Source organism: Histomonas meleagridis (assembly GCF_020186115.1).
Source record: "Histomonas meleagridis strain 2922-C6/04-10x chromosome Unknown contig_51, whole genome shotgun sequence".
Taxonomy (NCBI): Eukaryota; Parabasalia; order Tritrichomonadida; family Dientamoebidae; genus Histomonas; species Histomonas meleagridis.
The window spans coordinates 362690-382436 of record NW_027150894.1 but is presented as its reverse complement, the minus strand read 5'-3'; the positions used below and the strand labels follow the sequence as shown (position 1 = coordinate 382436).

Here is a 19747-nt window from a genome sequence, read left to right as displayed (position 1 = left end):
TGAATTGTCGGCATTTTCGCAAATTTTTCATCGCAGAAAAATGGAACTGTAAAAAATACAATAGCTGAAAATGGAAATGTGATTCCAAGAAATGCAATATTATAAGAATATCTATTTAAATCAGCCATTCCTCTTTCATGTAAATCAAAAAATATACCAATTTGTAATAAAAAGCAAAAGTAGGCTGCAAATTTCTTACCTAATGCGAACGCTATATCTTTGTGATCATTTTTACATGAAAAAAACCATTCTTGATATAAATTAGTTTCTGGACTATCTAAAAATGTTATCCATTCATCTAAATTCATTAAATCTGATGGATCATAAAGCTCTTGAGGAATAATAAACCATTTACACTTTGTTTTGTTTTGTTTTATATTAATTTCAAATTCACTACTTTCTTCTAATAATGATTTATCAATTGCTGTATATTCATATTTTTTATTGATATTCCTATAAATAAAGACTTTCCAAGCATGAAAAAAAACTTTTACGATACCAATAAAAGGAGGAATCAAACCGATGAATAACAAATATGTTGATTTGTATATAATATCGGTTGTAAAAGAATGTCTGATAAAATCTAAAATTATAAGTACTATAGCACCAATATGATAAAGACCAAAAAGACTGCATTGAATGAAAAAATTACATTTTGAAACAGAAGGATCTTGTAAATATTCATTTGCTTTTGCAATTGCTTTCGTTGGACTTAGTTTTGACCATATGTTTGAAAAAAATGATTTAACAATCTTTATTACAATGTATATAAATAATTCAATAACAGGACCAAGAAGAATAACATTAACAATAGTAATAACAAATTTCTTACCCCATGCTTGATTTGTATATAAACTATGCGTCAAACAACTCGCACTGATATCAGAAATAAGAATAACAAATATTGGTATTGTTACAATAGTAATTACTATCATCGAAAAATATACAGAAGTAAGTGAAAATATAACTGTTAAACAATATAAAATACTGCATATCAGGGTAGAAAAAGAGAAGCCACTGCATACTTCTTTTGGCATTAACTTTAAAAAGGCAAAATGAAGTCAAACGGAGTGGTCATTTCTTTGTAACCAAAAAGTGTATTCAAAAAGTTTAAATTCACAAAAAATCGAAAGTGGTCAGAAATTAATTTTAAATAGTTTACAAATAAATTTTTTTAATAAATTAATTGAATAATTCAGAATTTTGCCATTGAAAATCCTATTGCTTTGTTTTCATTTGCACTTTATATATCTACTGAATGGTTTGACAAATGTTTAAATAATGAGATTAACATAATTTATGGAATGATTTTTTTGAATTATGATCGTTAACCTACAGAAAAAATTTACTATAATTATGATGTATCTTTATGTTGAAAGTGAATCAATTTTATCCTATATCATATATATGTAATATATTATGCTTCTGTTATGAATATTTCTTATCATTTGAATACATGTACATGAAATTAAAGATTTAATAAATTAACAAATTAAAATTTATTTCGATACACAACAAACATACAATAATTTCATAAAAAAATCAAAACGTTATATATATTATATTTATTACACATTATTTTTAAAAGTATTTTTCAATATTTTCTGAAATATCGAAGTTTTTTGTGCGCAAATTTCTTGTATTAATTTATCATTATAAAACAACGAAACTTTATCATCTCCGTTCCACACCGCATTTGTTGGTATTCCATCGAATTCGAATCTTATTGAACTTGACAATTCGAATTTCTCCTTATTCTTTAATATTATTGCTGATTCGACCCACGTCAGCATTTTCTCAGCAGGGGAAATAACAATAAATCGTTTTCCATTTGGGGAAACTGAAACGAATGAAATTGGTTCTTTCGAAATTTCGATTTTCCAAATTATCAAAGCAGTTTCAGTTGACGAAACAATTATATTACCATAGTTATCACCGAAGACAACAAATTTTTTAGCGGAAGTGAAAAATGGAATTTTTTCTTCGATAATTTTAAAAATTGCGTTTAAATTAATTTGTGAATTTTTTTGTGTCACACTTATAATATGATTAATGAAAAAGAGAATTAAATCTCGATCATTCGGATTCCATTTTTTAAAGAGCATTTCAATGAAATGTAAATATTGTGGAATTAAAATTATTTTATCGAAGAATTCGATTGGTGATATTATTGCAAAAGGTATAATTTGTTGTTCATATATATAACCATTTGATATACCATTAATCATTTCTTCGAAGAATTTGTTTATATCATTAATATAAACTCGAAAATTTTGATATGATTCAGATAATAAATCAATGATTTCGGAATTTTCGAATAAAAAAGGAAACAAATTTTCAGAACATTTTAACCCGAATTCATTTGATAACTTAAATTTCTTACAATGAATTAATGCAAATGGTAATATAATTCTCCAATCATTAAACAAGTTTTGGATGTTTTTAATTATTTCTAATCCTTGTTCACACGTCAAAGAATTATAATACATTTTAATTAATCCGATTACTATTTCACGCATTGAATCATTTGGTGATATTAACCAATTCGCTAACATGAAAATCGATGGTGAAACAGCTTCGATTAATAACTTCGATGTAACTGATTGTGATATAAATGATATAATTGATAATGAATTATCATTCTTCGATTCAGAAAAGCATTGTCCTGTCGATGATGATATTACTGCTTGAATAGCTGAAAGATTCGGCGATATCGAAAATGCAATGTTTAATGCTTCTTCATCTTCTTTATTATATAATGGTAATGTTACCGTATAATTATCACCGGCTATAGCATATGTAAATGTATCTAATACATTAACTTGATCACAAATATCTAATTTTCCTTTTCCTATATGAAATTTCCATAAAAGTTTTAATGGTATAAATAATGGATTTGTTCGAATCGGTAAATTATCAAAGGAATCAAATGAATCAAAAAAATCCATAGCATCAAATATTAACGCAAATGTTTGACAATTCGGTATTATTAAGTTTCGTATTTGCGCAAAAACTGGTTCTTTATATTCTAATGATGATTGTTGATTATCTAAAGCAGGCGCACTCATAGCTTTTTTAATTGGGACTTTATCGTCAATGTATTTCATTTTTAAGATTTCCTTATTCCGATTTATCGATACTAACTCACCTTTAATATTATACACATAAACAAAAGGAGATTCACATTTCAAATAAAACAAAGATTTATAATATATTATATCTGTTATCGGATAACTAATTTCAGAAAAAACCATTATCGAAGTTAAATTTCGTGTATCAACTAATGAAAATGAATAATTTGCAATGAATATTATCCATTTTCTTTTCGAATTATATTTCGCTTTTTTGATTGGCTCAAATAAATCATGAAATTCTGCCAACTTATGATTATTCCATGCAATAATTGAGCCATCAATAGCAAAAGAAAAAAACATTTTACCATTTGGTGGCGAATATAATAAATTTGCATTTTTATGTGTTCCAATTGGTTTATTAAAATCATCCAAATAAACATTATCATTAATATCAATTCGTGCTTCATGTTTTATTAAGTTATTATGACTACTAATTGCACATTTACAACGATATTTAGTTGTAAAACATTTTGATAAATCACATATAATATCATTTTCATTTTTAGATGAATGAAAATTTAATATTGACTTAGAAGGCGAATAAATTATAAATCCTTCACTAGTGATATATATTGGATGATTCATTTTACCATTAAATGTTAATATTTTTTTTGGTGGATTTATTTTTGTTAAATCAATTTTTATCCCTTCTTTAGTTACTTGTGATCGAATTGTTCTATTAGAATTACCATCAAATGAATAAACATTAAAAAATGAACTTTTGGTTGTAATCCTATCAAAAATATTCGTTTTTGAATATTGAATACTTTCCAAATTTGGGAGCTCCCAAATTTCTATTACACCGCCAACGGTTTTGATATAAAAAGTTGTATCGTTGACCCATCGACCTTCTGAAAAAAAATCAAATTCAAATTCAATTTCTTTTTGATAAAGAATTTCATCGGAGTAATATATAAACCATTTATCAGGCGTAACTTGAAGAATATAATCAAGGCCTGGGGATAAAATAGAATCGCAAAAAGATGAATCAGTATTTAAGCAATATGAGTATGTACAAACAACAGAATTCCCAAAAAATGAAAAAACTGAATTTGTTCCATCAGCACATGAAGCACAGTGAAGTTGTCCATGGCCATTAAAAAATGTAATAAGAGAAGAAAATCCAGAAATTCGTGAAAGAAGAGTTCCTGATTTGATATCTGCTATTTCTATTGTGCCAATTGATTGTGAAGCAATCATTAATGAAGTCTTGGTTTGATGCGATGATAAAAACTCGGATCCCTCTGAAAATAATTTCTGATGATTTAAAATAATGGTAAAATCTTGAACAGATATAATTGAAAGTGTTCCATCTATTGACAAAGAGGCAATGGATGGATCATATAAAAGATGTGTATAATTTGTTATGGACGTTACTTTTGAGTCATGCCCAAAAATAAAGCAAATTGGTATGACATTTAATATTTCATTATTCTGTGAATGTATTTGATATGCAACAATTTGCCCTGTGGTTGTGCCACAAAAAAGTGTGGATGAAATAAGAGGATTTGACCAGATATAACTTTTTTTGATCAATTTATGATTAAACTTAACAGAAAAAAAAGTCGAAAAATCGAGTTGTGGACATGTTTGATCAGTCCAAGAATTAAATGCTACAGCAAGTAAGGAAGGATATTGAAATTTTTCCTTGAACTTGCCCATCTCTTTTGTTAGGGAAGCGCTTATTTTGAATACTCAACGACTGAAAAGTAATAAACTTTTTAACCTTCTTTTGTAAAGTGGCATAACCGAGAAATACACACAATCCTTTGTAAACAGCGCTTAATGACTGCTTTACGTGACATATCGTAGACTGATAATTCAATGGGAAATTAAATGCATAACAATCGTATCCGATCGTTATTTATTGAAATAATGGCTATGTGGGATGAAAAAATCTGATGCAAAAAGGAGTAATTAATAATGATCACAATGGTGAACATCCGCTATGGCTGAATAAATATAATCTACATATTAATTGGCCAAGCAAGGACTACTTATTTATACTACATTTGAAAGAGTCATGAAAAAAAATGTTTTAAATTTTTTTTTGATTTTTAATATATGAATTCATGATTCGAATTGTCATTAATTCGATAAAAATTTTTTTACAGCAATGCAATTTACTTTTTTGATTAATTGATCTTATGGTTTTGGAATGATCCTTTCACTCAGTGTATTAAAAGTTTACAGTGTTTATGCATTTCTATATTTTACATTGAATTGAATATTTTCCACAAATTTATTGTCAATTGTAAACTATTCAAAAATCAAAAAAAGAATCGTTCATTTCACTTTTTAATTGATGACCAAATGTTTATCAGAATTTTTGTTTTGACTTAATCCTTTTCAAAAAGTCGACCATTTTGTATTCTTTACGTAAATTAATGCAGCTCAAATTTTATCGCACATATCATTTCATAGTGTGACTTAGATGAAAGAATATACTCCACACCTCTGGACTACTGAGGAAAGAGAAATAGCATGGGCAGCTGTAACTTATGCAAGACGTGGTTTGAAATTATCAATTTCTCCATGCATTGCAAAATCGTTTACTTTTTTACACAAATACTTTGCAAAAATAGATAGAGAGCCTGCACATTTATATGTATTAATGGTATCATCTGTATTTTTGTCATGCAAAATTGAAGATGCTTATCGATCGTTACCATTAATATTCCAAGAAATTTTCAAAAGCATTTTGGAAATCCAAAAAATAGTTGGATGGGAAAAAATAATTCAAACATTTGGACCGAGAGATTATAACTGTCCATTTGTAACAGATGAAGAAAAAATGCAAATTGTTCATTACGAGATTATGTTCCTAAACATCGTGAACTGGAACCCAGATATTGATCTTCCTTTCAAATACTTTAATGCAACACAACCAGTTTTTCGTGACATTGAAAATGATAATTCAGAAAATACAGAAAATATTTGTAATTTTGTTATGAGGGATCTCTGCTTAATTCTGAGAAATGAAAATTACTTAAACATACATCCAATTGTTTCAGTTGCAGCATCCATATTACATTTATATGGGCAGAGACCTCTTCCAAAATTAACACAAGCATGGGTCAACAACATAAAGAGGAATTACCCAGAAGAACTTGACCTTGCACTTTTAGTATTGTATAAAGAATCAAATCGGTGTGTTCCATGTCATTCAAAATGAATTAATTTTGACTAAGTTTGTTTATAAATATTGTTCTTTATCATTCTGATTTTTTTTTTGATATCATTAATCATCCAATTAGATAAAATACATTAAATTCATTAACTATTACTTTATTATGCTAAGAAGATTTTTTTTATGCAAAATATTTTCTTCGAAATTTGTTGATAAATTATCATACTTTGTTTTTTATATATTATTGCCTGTAAACAAAAGATATTAATGAGTTATTAGGTTTATTGCTATATTAATTAACATAATTAATTAAATTATAAGAAAAAAGAAAATTATTGGAAAAAACCGTTGTTTGATGTATTTTTTGATGTTCAAATTAATTTTATGAGTGTCGATAACGCGAATGAACAACATGTGATAGTAAGTGAAACACTTGAAAAGGGTAAAGAGTTATTTCGAAGATTATGGATGAAAAGAACTGAACTTGAGCGACAGATCGATATGGAAAGAGATCTTCAAACGTCATTACAATCAGCCCATTTTAAAGTCCAAACGTTGGATATAGATGAAATATCACAGTTGCAAACATCCAAAACTCTTGAAAATGGTTCACTTCTTAAGCAAATCAAAGAACTATCTGAACATTTAATGAATAATAATGAAACAACTTTTTTGTCTAATGAAGAACTTGAAATCCAAATTGAAGAATTAAAGAAAGAGAATGATGAATTAAAACAAGAAATTGATTCTCTTACAGAAGAAATCCTAAATTTTGATGATAATGAAATCCATTTATTAAGAGCCGAAAAACAACATTTAGATTTATTAAAAATGGGCGGGTAACTCCGTTTATAAATCATCAAATTGGGAAATCTTCCTTTGTTTTCGTTTGTTCTTTGCCATTTCTCTTCTCTTTTTAAAGTAATCACCATCACTTAATGAATCACTAATTTGATCTGGGTCATAATTTCTATGATTTTCATTTTCTCTTCTAATATTTTCTAATTCTCTTTCTTTGCTTAATTTCCTATTATGTTCATCGAAGTTTTTTACTTCTGCTTCCCTAATACTTAAGAACACATCTTCGAGCATTTCTCGTGCATATGTTTCATTATCTGTAATTAAGAAATTATTAAAAATGGAACCTGGCGCATTATGAAAGAACTCAAGTCCGAGATAACCAATTGATGAGAAATGTCCAAACGTTGGATCCTTTTCTACACTTTCATTGATCATTTTCGGTGTCCAAACGCCTTTATAATTTGGGTTCTTAATGATTCGTGGTGACCATTCACCTCGATAACGTGGATTACGTATCATTGGCGGTGCCCAAACAATTGAATCATCCCATGATTGAGGTTTGAATGCATCTGGATCTGCAATAAATTCTTCATCAACCCAATTATCGGGTTTCTTATCATTAGGATCAATGATCCATTCATCGTCGTCCCAATCATTAGGTTTAATATCATTTGGATCTGGTATTAAATCAGCAGATGGAATTTGGAATCGTTCTTCAAGTGTTCCATTATCAACGATTTCCCCATCAATTCGTACTTCGATTGTATTATTCTTACGAATGATTAATGTATATGAATGTGTAAGATGATCTTTGATACAATTAACATGTCGTGTTGTTTCATATTTTTTCCCTTTGTGTGTGATAATAAAATGTGTTCTTCTAAATGTTGCGCCACAAATATCCGGTCCAAACATTATCAAATAATCCGTCTCATTAGAAAAATGTGTTGGATCAACATCAGATGACAATATTTTGATGTATTGGCCAGAGCAATCAACATAATAAGGAAGGCGAACTGTGTATTGAATAATCAAATCTTTATCTCTTGTGTCCATTCTGTGCGTGAGATTTGTGTAGAGAAGATAATTCCGTTTACTGTCCATTGTCTCGAGTCCGCGTTGCTTTTTCTCATCGCCCCAGAAACTTCCTGATGTGACGCGAACACGGCCTAATTGAACGCCTTTTCGTACATGCGTTGGCTTCTTCCAACGTGTTTCCCATCCAGGGCCGAAACGTTCTTCCAGATAAACTGTTGAATGAACTGATATCAGGAAGAAACAGAACATAATAAGTTTTATGTCACTTTGCGCCATATATTTTTGAATGAGAAAATAATTCATTATTGAAAAGTGACAAATAATTTTTTTTCATAATTTTTTTTTTACTTATTTCTTTTCATAATATGTTTTTTATTTGGTCGCAAAATGTTTGTTTCTGAATGTAGTTTTGTTTGAGTATAAAACGAAAAGTGATTTTAGAAAATTAAATTTTAATAATTTTATCCGAATTTGGAAATTTTTATATTTTTCTGATGACTTAAAAAAATAGTGTATAATAATATATGTTTAAGTATTCCTTTGAGTGTATTTTAATGGGTCATTTGAAAGTTGGCCAAACAAAGTCTGTCAATCATAAATCCTAATGTCTGGATCAATTGATTCACAAAATGGATCAACAATGGTTGCAATGATTGGAGATCATTGTGTTGCCATTGCATCAGACAAACGACTTGGCGCACAAATGCAAACAGTATCGATAAATTGTAAGAAAATATTTCAAATAAATGATTCAATATTTATTGGTTTAAGTGGTCTTATGACTGATGCCGATACAGTTCATGAGAAACTTAGACATGAAGTAAATCTTCTTGAATTACGTGAAGAACGTCCTTTGGATCCAAAACGTTTCATAAATCTTGTTAAGTCACTTCTTTACAAACATCGATTTGGTCCATATTTCGTTCAACCAATTATAGCTGGACTTGAACCAGGTACAAATAATCCAATTCTTGCGACATCAGATAGTATTGGTGCTATGACAGAACCGAATGATTTTGCTGTTGCAGGAACATCAAGTGATTCATTGTATGGTATTTGTGAAAGTCTATGGAGGCCAGGAATGAATCCTGATGAGTTATTTAAAACAATTTCAACATGTTTGATATCAGCTATCGAACGCGATGGACTCAGTGGTTGGGGTGGAATTGTTTATATTGTAACACCAGAACAGATAATTACGAAAGAAATCAAAACACGTATGGATTAAACAATTCATTTCTTTGGTAATAATTTTATGTTTACTCAATTGAGATTGTCTTTAAGAAGGCAAAAAACTTTCATCAGATCTAATCTCTAAGTGATTGAACGAATAATGAAACTGTGAAATTGTTGTTGCCAAAAATCCATATGCCCAAATATCAATAATGCATTGCACTGTATCACATTTACATGGCCTTGAAACAAGGAAGGAGAGTACGTGGTAAAAGGACTTTATTTTCAGATCGAAAAATACTTTAATAGAATTTCGTTCAAAAAGTGGAACCGATACTGCCGATTTTTTTCCACCAGTTAAGTAAGCTGAAATTAACGGTCAATAAACGGTTACCAATTTTTGCATAGTTTACATATTTGACGTCAAAATATTTTTGATCTTCTTCAATACTTTATATTCGATGTAAACTATTCAATTCTCTTACATTGATATCACTTTTATGATAGAAATACGATAGAGCTTTTTGAACAAATTCAGATGCTGGGGCACTCCACGAATTCAAAGGTCAATAACCCATATATAAGTCGAAAGATTTCTTAAAACCATTCCTACCGGATGTATTATAAATTAATAGTCAAACGAAAATTGGTCAAGCATTTTATCTACACACTAAATCTGATTATCTTCTTTTGACCTTAATAATCTAAAAACTTTATTCTTTTTATATTTATGTAACTGCCTTTTTAAAATGATCATAATTCTTCTTCTGCTTCTAATAATTTAAAAATTATAAACTTGTTCAAATAATTCGACATTGAGTCAAGTCATTGAATATTTTGAATTGAGACCGTTCATTAAAAAAAATGGTCGAAAAATTAATTGTTGATCTTTATCAAAATGGTTGTACGCACCAACAAATAACTCAAATCCTACATGTGTGTAGCCTTAGGGTATGAAGAGTAATAAATGAATACAATGAAACTGGTAAAATACCATTACCAGTAAATATAAATATATAAAGAAGAGGTGCTAAACCAAAAATTACAGAAGACAAGATGATTATCTCATTAAGAAGAAGACAAGATAATTACCTCCTTAAAGAACTAAAACGTTACATGAAATATATTGGTAAATAAACAAAAACATAAAAGAGATTTTAGAAACTATTTCGACATTAATCTCATTGTCAATTTTGACAAGAATACAAAAATTCATGTCAATTTTCAATCTATCGTAATGTCGAATTATTTGAACCGGTTTATATTCAACCAAGAATTGTTCTTGTTTTTTAGCAACTTTATCTATTTGTCAATATGTGGATTTGTCACTTTGAATCTCTTTAAAATTTTACTCGAAGTCGCTCCATACCTATCAAATATACCAGCACCCCACGTCATTTGTTATTATTTTTGATATACTAAATTTGTTCATTTGTTAATTTTGGAATTTTTATCTCCTTACTCAGTTTGTTTCAATGTCACTTTCTTGTAGATGACCAATGAAATTAAATACTTTACTTGATTCAAACACGATAGATAAGTTAAAAATAATAACAGCCACCTCAAAATATTTTGACATATTCGACTTTTTGAATCAATAAAGTTTTGAAAATTGGCGATCGTTTATTGACCGTTAATTTCAGCAACATTTGGACTTACAAATACAATATAAATCAATGCTTTATTCTGACTTTTTAGCGTTTGCTTGGCCCAAAAATATTTTCAGATTGTTAATAATATTTTGTAAATAAAATAAAGTGTTTAAAATCTTTTACCATCAATAAAGCAAATCTGAGTACAATGTTTGAATATAGGCTTAATGATTTATAGTATAGATTTGGTTCAGAGCGACGTCGCAAAATCCGTGGCCGTTACTTACACAACAACATTGCTGCTAACATTCTGTGGTTTATCTGAAAAAAATTTTCGATGCGATTCAGTTAGTTAAGATCGGCGAGTGATCCAACTGTTGAAGAAAAAAAATGCCAATAAAAAATGCCGAATATAAAAATGTCAAATATATTAAAAACCAGATGCTTCCTCAACACCAAAAAGAATTTGTATCATTTATTGAATGGCAAATCGCACAAAAAATATTTGATATTAATGGTAAATATGTTTCTCATGAAGATTTAACGTTTAATATTTTTTTTTGGAATTTATATAAAATTAATGAAACAGCACTTCATTGGGCAACACGCAAAGGTCATTCTGAAGTTACAAAAGTTCTTCTTAAACAAAAAGGAATTGATATTAATGCTAAAGATATTTATTTATTTTATTTAATGATTATTTTAATAATTTAATCTTTCAAAATAATATTTGGAAATTATTTAAATTATTTAATACAGTACTTATTATAGCATCTTCAAATGGTCATACAGAAATAGTTAAATCACTTCTTGAACAAGAGAATATTGATATCGATGCTAAAAATATTTTTTTGTTTTATTTAAAATATTTTTAAAAAATATGACATTTCATATAAACATTTGGAATTACTTATAAACATATAAAACAGCGCTTATGATAGCATCAGAAAAGAAAAATGCAGAAATTATTCGATTATTTGCAGACAAAATTCAACATCATAAATGTGACGACATAATAAAATTAAAAGATTCACAAGGATAAAAGAGGAAATATTTAAATATTGAAATAAACATTTCCTAAATTCATTTTGTTATCATATATTATTATTAATGCATTAAATTTGATAAATCGAATATTTTATATCATATTTCATTGTATGATTTTCATATAATTTGATGATAATTTTTGTGAAAAAAATGATGAAAAATTCATAACAACAAAAAATTAATTATTATTCATAGTATTATTTATTCTTAAAGTTTAATGGAAGTCTATTGAGTACACCTTATTATTTTCAGTCCCATAATACAAAACATTTGTTCTTGAGTCGAAGTACATCGTTACGACTGCGTCCTGTAACTCGAAAGTCCTTAAAATCCTCAAACACGGCAAACTTAACAATGTCAACTTGTTATTTAAGTCGGACACTGCCAACACGTAATCCTTATGTGCAATAATCATTTCGCACCATTGTATTTTTCGGACTTTGAATTTCCAATTCTTCAATTTTATTTAAATCCATTCCATATGAAAATATTTTTTAAAAATTTTATTTTTAATAATTTCACAACATATCAATATACAAGGCGATGCACTAATTTTTAACATTAAAATATTATAATCTAATGAATAACTATATTGATAAGAACCATTTAAGAAATTAAATGATGAAATTTGTCGTGATTTATAACCACAAATTAATGCATTACTTACAATACCGATATCAAAAATCAATAATCGTCGCTGGATGTGCACTAATTTGGAATTTCATTGTCGCTGGTTGTGTAAAATTCCATTTAATAATAGAATAATTTCGTGAAGCGGTAACAAAATCATTCGTACTCGTAACTTTTAATGAATTTATTAATGAATATTGTCGTTGTGAATTAATTAATTTAATAGTTAAATTATTAATATCAATTTGAAACATATGAAATGTACAATCATTACATGTTGATATAATTAAAATATTCTTTTTTAAATGATATGAAATTGTCCTTTCTGAAATACCTTGAAATCCTGTTAAACAATAACTAATATCAAAAATATTTTCATTTTTATTATTCTTTAATATTAATTTACCTAATGATGTAATAATAATTAAAATATTATTGAATGTCGTTCGAAGAAATATTGGCTTCGATTTTTATTTCAATTTGTAATGTCGGTGTAAATAAAGATAAAATAAAATTAATCGTAGAAAAATTAATTTTCATTGGATGTGGATTCTTAAAGATTTGATTTGGAATAGTACCAAAACTTTTACTAAATTGTTGATATAAAATTAACTTTTCTGGATCTTCTATTACTTGTTTAGTCATATTCGTAGGATATGTATAAGGATGAAATGTATTATTAGCTAAAATTGCTTCTTTCCCATTTTGTTTATATCCAAATATTAAATCAATCCATTTAGGTAAATTTAAACTTACATAATCACTTTCTAATGCTGCTCGATGTTTCTCAATGAAATCATACGCATTTTTACTCCATGGTGGTAATATAACATCATTAATTTTACTTCCATCTGATTTGATTCCTAAATCAAAATTATCTGAATTAATTAAAAATCGTGGGGTACTATAAAATTCTGGTATTAATTCTCGATAATCTGTTAAATCTGGTGATGTAATAGATTCCCATAAATGAGGAATTGATGAAAAAATTCGACTTGATTTATCAAATTTATTATCTTGCATTTTAATATTAATACTTGTAAATGGTTCTAATCGTATTAAATAATATGATACAAAATATGAATTAGAATAATGAACTTTATATAAAAAATTTGTTTTCTTCATCCATTTCTGTAATTAATTCCTTTAAATGTTCTAATCGATCTTCATTTAATGCTCCAATAGGTTTACTTAAATCTCGATAAACATTCGGATCATTTAAATCAATAGTTTCACTCGTATAATCTTTTAATACCCATGGAAAAACTGGATATTGTGTTAAATCATTAAAAACTTCGTCCTGAAAATAAATTAATTATGATTAAATATTTATAATTAGAAATTTCTCCATTAACCCATTTTTCAGTAATTTTTTCTTGTTCTAATAATGATGAATTCGATGTTTGTAAATATTTTAAATTAGGTAATTTTAATTTTTTAAGAATTTTAATAACTGTTTCCTTAATATTTTGATTCGGAAATATTATTAAATAACTTTTTTGTGTAGTTAAAAAAAATTCTAAACCACATGGAATATGATATTGATTTCTTTGTAAAACCATATATAAATCTTTAAGTTTAATTTCTATTAATCGATGTTTAATATTATTATTAATATTATCTGGTGTGAAAAAAAACTTGATTCTTATTAAGATAAAATGTACCTTGAAATGAATTATTTAATTTAATATGTTGTGCTGGTGAAGCAAATGAATATGTATATGTATCTTCTTTAGAATCATCAATATTTATGTCATTTTCATTATTATTATTATTACTATTATTATCTTCAATAGTTGTAGTCTCTGTTGAATTAGTTGTCCCTGAATTTAATTGTTTAAATGATTGTAATCTTTGTAATGCTTCTGTTTGATCACGTGAATCACGTAATAATGATGCAATTTGATGTTGATCAAAATGTTTATTCGGTCGTAATATATTATGTCTCCAATCTAAATCTAATGTCGATGATAATTTCCAATGTTGTTCTTTATTAATATGAATATTTAATGAATAATTAATTTCTAATTCTTTGTAATAAATCTTTATATATCTTTTGGATATATTCTTGATTATGCAAATTATATAAATGTTGTTGTTTAATGGTAGAAATTAAAATATTATTATATTTAGAAAAAATTGTTTTATTAAATATAAGTTCATTATTAAATAAATTATTTATCGTAGTACATATTTTTGTAAAGTTTTGCATCATTTGTGTTTGTAATGGAACTGTTAAAATAAATATCGATTGTAACCATTCACTTGATGTAATTCCATAAATTTCAGGAATAGGTTCTTCAATAACTTTTTGTAATGTAAGCTGAGTCCATGATGTAAATTGTTTTTGATTCCCTTTGAATCAGATTATTTTGTGCACGAAGGGGTCGTTTAGGTACCCAATTTTTTTATCATTGAATTCCGAATCGTCATATGATATTTGTATTTGGGCAAATGTCTATCGGAACTTTTCAATCATCAATAAAGTTATCAAAACCCGATACCATCAAATTCGTCAAGATAATTGAGTGAATTTTTCTGAACATTAACAAAAAAGTTGCGATGTAAAATTGTAGAGCTTTTCTAAACTTTTTTAGGTTAAACCGAAAAAGTGTTTTTAGAACTGCGGTTTTTTTTCAGACAAAATGATGAAGAAGTCAAATTCCAGAAGAGAAACCATTGATGACATGATTAAGCATTGGTTCAAAAAGGCTAAGCCTAAAAATCTTGATTTAAAGGGGGTTCAAGGATTTGACACAATTTTTCCCGAAATTCCAGATCAACATTATTCAACCAAACCATTCCAGGGGAAAAAATTTGATATTTCCACCATCAAAGAAAAGCTTAGCTTAGGTTTAATTCCTAATCCAGCTTATTTCCAACTTGCAGTTCTTTTAGTCAATAATCTTAATCTTCTTAAAGATGATCCTCATGCATTTGACCCACTTATTCCTACATTGTTCAAGTTTCTTATAGCCATTAGCTTATCATTTCAAAAGATCTTTCAATTAGCACTTGATAATGATGAGAATGTTAAATCATTTAGTGATACTATTGCAGCCTTTCAAGTTTCTTTTGCATTACCTATTGAATATTCCATTGAAGCCTTTATCCCAATGAAGAGTGTATATAGTTTTCTTACAACCAAAATATTCCAAAACTTAAATTTCAAGACATATTCTCCAACGATGAAACAATCCATACGTAACTTTACTAACATGACAGTAAATTCATTATTAAACATAGGTATCGAAACCTTTGATGACTTTTATGAAGCGTATCAATACTTAGTTGCATATTTAAAATATTTTTCGGCTATATCGAAAGTTCCTGATCATACGCAAACAGAATTTACGATATCATGTAAAGCTGCGCAAGTATTTGATAAGATTCCACCTGATTATTCAGAGAAATTTAAGAATGATATTATATTACCATTTATTACATCCATCTATCGAATGGTTATTGACTTAGCGACAGCAGAAAATGTTGAACCGAATTATTTTGATTATTTATCATTTTTATCTGATTATTTATTTAGGTATTGTATATCAGTATGTAAAATCACAGATATAGTACCCGAAAATTATTTATCACAATGTTATATTAAAGTAATTTTATGGTATAATAAGAATTATCCATTTTTAACAAAACAACAACAAAATGAATTACCTAAAATTAACACAATTAAATTTGATGAAAATGATGAAATTAAATATCCGAAATTTGATTGGATAAAGAACAAAACATTTGAACGTGTATTAACAAATGATTTAACTTATAAGCAATTAGATCAAAGCGAAGTTATATTTGTTAATAAGTTTTCACATCGTTTATTATCTACAACACAAAAACTTGCTGAAGGTGTATTAAGTTCTTCGGTACCATCGAAAGTTATACAACTTTTTATGTCATTTAAAAATGATATTAATGAATCGAATTTATCACTTTTATATACGATTTTATCATTTTTAATATATTATGAAAAATCAATTATTAATCCATTATTAACAAAAGAGAAATTTTGGGAATCGATTTTCCAAACATCAGTATTTAATTCGACAACAAATGATTTTTATGATAAATTACGTGCGTCAATATTTTATTTAATGTATTTATCATTAAAAGTTGCAAATTCAAGTGATTCATATTATATATTAAAAACATTTTTACAATTTTTTAATGGAACTGGTCTCGAATTTGGTTATTTAATATCGAAATTGTATAATTCTTTATTAACTATTACTAATCCACAATTTTTTGAAGCAATGGTAACATTACCATTTTTAGAATTTATATATAATTATCAATATAAATTACAAAGAGTTCATATCTTAACAAATGATGTTGAAGAGAAAAGACAAATTTCTGAAATTAGACAAAACTTTTTATTGGGACATTTAAGTTTAAAGAATAATGTTATTGCAAATTATGTATTATCATCATCGAAATATTTCATTGGATTTATGTTTCATTTAATCTTTGAAGAAGAAACAACAGAAATTGTTACTACGATATTAATTAATTCATTCTTTGTTAAGAATATTGATATCCAAGAAATTACTTTTGTTAATACTACACAATATGAACCATTCTTTAATTATTTCAAAGATGTTATTAATGAATCTATTAATAATCTTGAAGATGAACGTTGGATTAAATTAGTTGAAAAGTTATTTTATATATTAAAATCTACACAATATCAATTAACAATGATTGAACAAATAGAAAAACTGAATGTTTTTCCATTTGTAATAGAAAAAGCACAAACATTAATTGATAAAATTGGTCAAAATTCAATTCGAATTATCCAAAATATAATTTTATGGATTTCTACATTAACATTTAAATGTTTAAAGGGTCAACGATTTATGTATTGTAAACCTAATCGATATTTTGATCAATTTTCAAAGTTATTATCACAATTAACATTTGATGATAATATTATAGATATAATTTTAAGAATAGTATTTGAAAAAGATATATATTTAAAGTCATTACCAGATTTAATTGAAATACAATTTCCGAAAGCTTTATCATTTTTACATTCTTCTACATGTCATTTACCACAACATTCGATAATTATCCAATTTATATTATCTATATGTGAACAATCATTTTCAAATTGTTTACATATTTGTCAATCGAATTTTTTGATTATTTTATTAGATTATATACGTAATTATCCAGATTTATCTATCTTTGAAGAAGGTAATAAAATTACTTCAATTGTTAAAACAATGGATATTATTAAAAGAACAACATCATTTTTGTTTATGCCAAAGACATTTTTAAAGTCATTTGATTTATTAAAACCTTATCAAGGTCATCGAGTTTGGTGGACTTATAATTTATTAACATGTTTCCAAAATGTATTACATAATAAATCTTCATTACCTTCATCATTTATCCATTTTAGTGGATTAAATACAGGAATGAAAACTACGAATCCATTTTCTACACCAAATAAATCATGGACATTAATGATACGATTTTATTTAGATAACACAATACGATTTTATAGTAATGAACCTCGATTATTATCATTCCAAACAGCTAATGATACAATGATTGAAATCATATTAAAGAATAATATAATATCATATGAAATTCAAACAAATAAAAAATCCAAAAAAAATGTTCATGATATAAACTTTTCATCAGATTCAGGTAAATGGTATTTCTTTACATTAGCATATCATAACAATGAATTTAAGATATTTGTTGATGGACAATTACTTGATAAATTATCCGCAAATAATTTTAGAGCTGATACAATAAAATGTTTTTATATTGCACGAGGATTTCAAAATGGTAATTCATTAACATGTAATATTAGTGTAATCTATTTATTTAATCAATTTATCAAACCTAATTTACAAAAAGATATAACTAATTTACCATTAGATTATTTTTATTCATTTATATCATCTAATAGTAAATTATTCCCATCATTACCTAATACATTATTTTCCAAAGAAAATGATTTAGAAAATTCTTTAGTTTTATTATATAATTCAAGAATGACACAAAATAATATCTGTTTAAATTATTCTCAAAAATTTAAGAATCCAGCATTAGTTGAAGGTGATATAGTACCATATTCTTGTAATTTTATTGGAAATGTATTTAACATGAGTGGATTTCAATTATTAATACCTTTGTTCGAACAAGTTGATATGCCAGTATTAACTATGGTAGCAGAAACAGATAATGCTTCATTCTTTAATACATTAATATCACTTTTCACTGGTTTAATAAGTTATTCTGAAGAATTCCAAAATTTATTCTTTTCGAATGATTGCGCTAAATTATTAGCTTATCAATTAACTAAAGTTAATCGTAATAATTTCTCATTAACATTTTTCGATTCATTAAATACTTTATATGATTCATTAATTGATGTTTCACATAAGAATGAAATTTTAGAATATATATTCTTTAATATTAACATATGGAAAAATCATCAAAAATTAACAATACAAATATTAGTTGAGAAAATATATAAAAAATTATTACAAAATAATACATCTGTTAATTTATTACAAAATTTAGGATTTATCTTTTTGTTTAATTTCATTATTAGTATTAAATCAAGTGAATCACGTAAAATATTATATGAGTTTTTATTATTATATGTTAAAAAGAAATTTTCTTTATCTAATATGAATTATCTATTTCAAAATTGTTTAAATAATACGAAAATTGAAATTCGATTAGAATCATTAGAATTAATGTATAAATTAATTGAACAAAAAATCTTTGATAGTCGAAATATATTATTACATCAAAATTATTACTTAGCATTAATTAATTTATCTTCTGATCCTAATGAAGAAATTCGTTGTTATGGATTAAGATTCATAATATTATCACAAAACTTATATCAAAAGAATCAATTACAAACTATACCTTATCCTTTAGATATAGCAATTAGTTTATATATTAAATTTTATAATTATGAAAATGAAACTATCAAAATTTGGGATGAATCAACACAATTATTATTTAGTAATCCTGAACTTTCTTATGGATTATTACAATTAATAGCATTTATTTCAAATCATTTTAGTGATAAATGTATGGAATTTTTGAATAATTTTCTTTCATTTATTTTGATACAAAAATCATTGGATCAATTAATTAATTCTTTATGGCATTTATATATATTTTATATATATACACAATCTTCAAAACCTTCA

General features: G+C 26.3%; 3 protein-coding genes across 3 annotated transcripts; 2 read left to right on the top strand and 1 right to left on the bottom strand.

Annotated features, from left to right (window-relative positions):
- Positions 1-6648: 6648 nt before the first annotated feature.
- Positions 6649-7107, top strand: GO595_007045 (uncharacterized protein; the record flags this gene model as incomplete). The annotated part of the gene is made up of 1 exon (XM_067920466.1): positions 6649-7107. One exon carries the CDS (start codon positions 6649-6651, stop codon positions 7105-7107), a length of 459 nt encoding a protein of 152 aa, XP_067772564.1.
- Positions 7108-7113: 6 nt separating this feature from the next.
- GO595_007044 (Calreticulin family protein) lies at positions 7114-8352 on the bottom strand (the record flags this gene model as incomplete). The annotated part of the gene is made up of 1 exon (XM_067920465.1): positions 7114-8352. The coding sequence occupies one exon, from the start codon at positions 8350-8352 to the stop codon at positions 7114-7116; it is 1239 nt and encodes a 412-aa protein (XP_067772563.1).
- Positions 8353-8707: 355 nt separating this feature from the next.
- GO595_007043 (Proteasome subunit beta type-3) lies at positions 8708-9331 on the top strand (the record flags this gene model as incomplete). The annotated part of the gene is made up of 1 exon (XM_067920464.1): positions 8708-9331. The coding sequence occupies one exon, from the start codon at positions 8708-8710 to the stop codon at positions 9329-9331; it is 624 nt and encodes a 207-aa protein (XP_067772562.1).
- Between the last annotated feature and the right edge of the window lie 10416 nt (positions 9332-19747).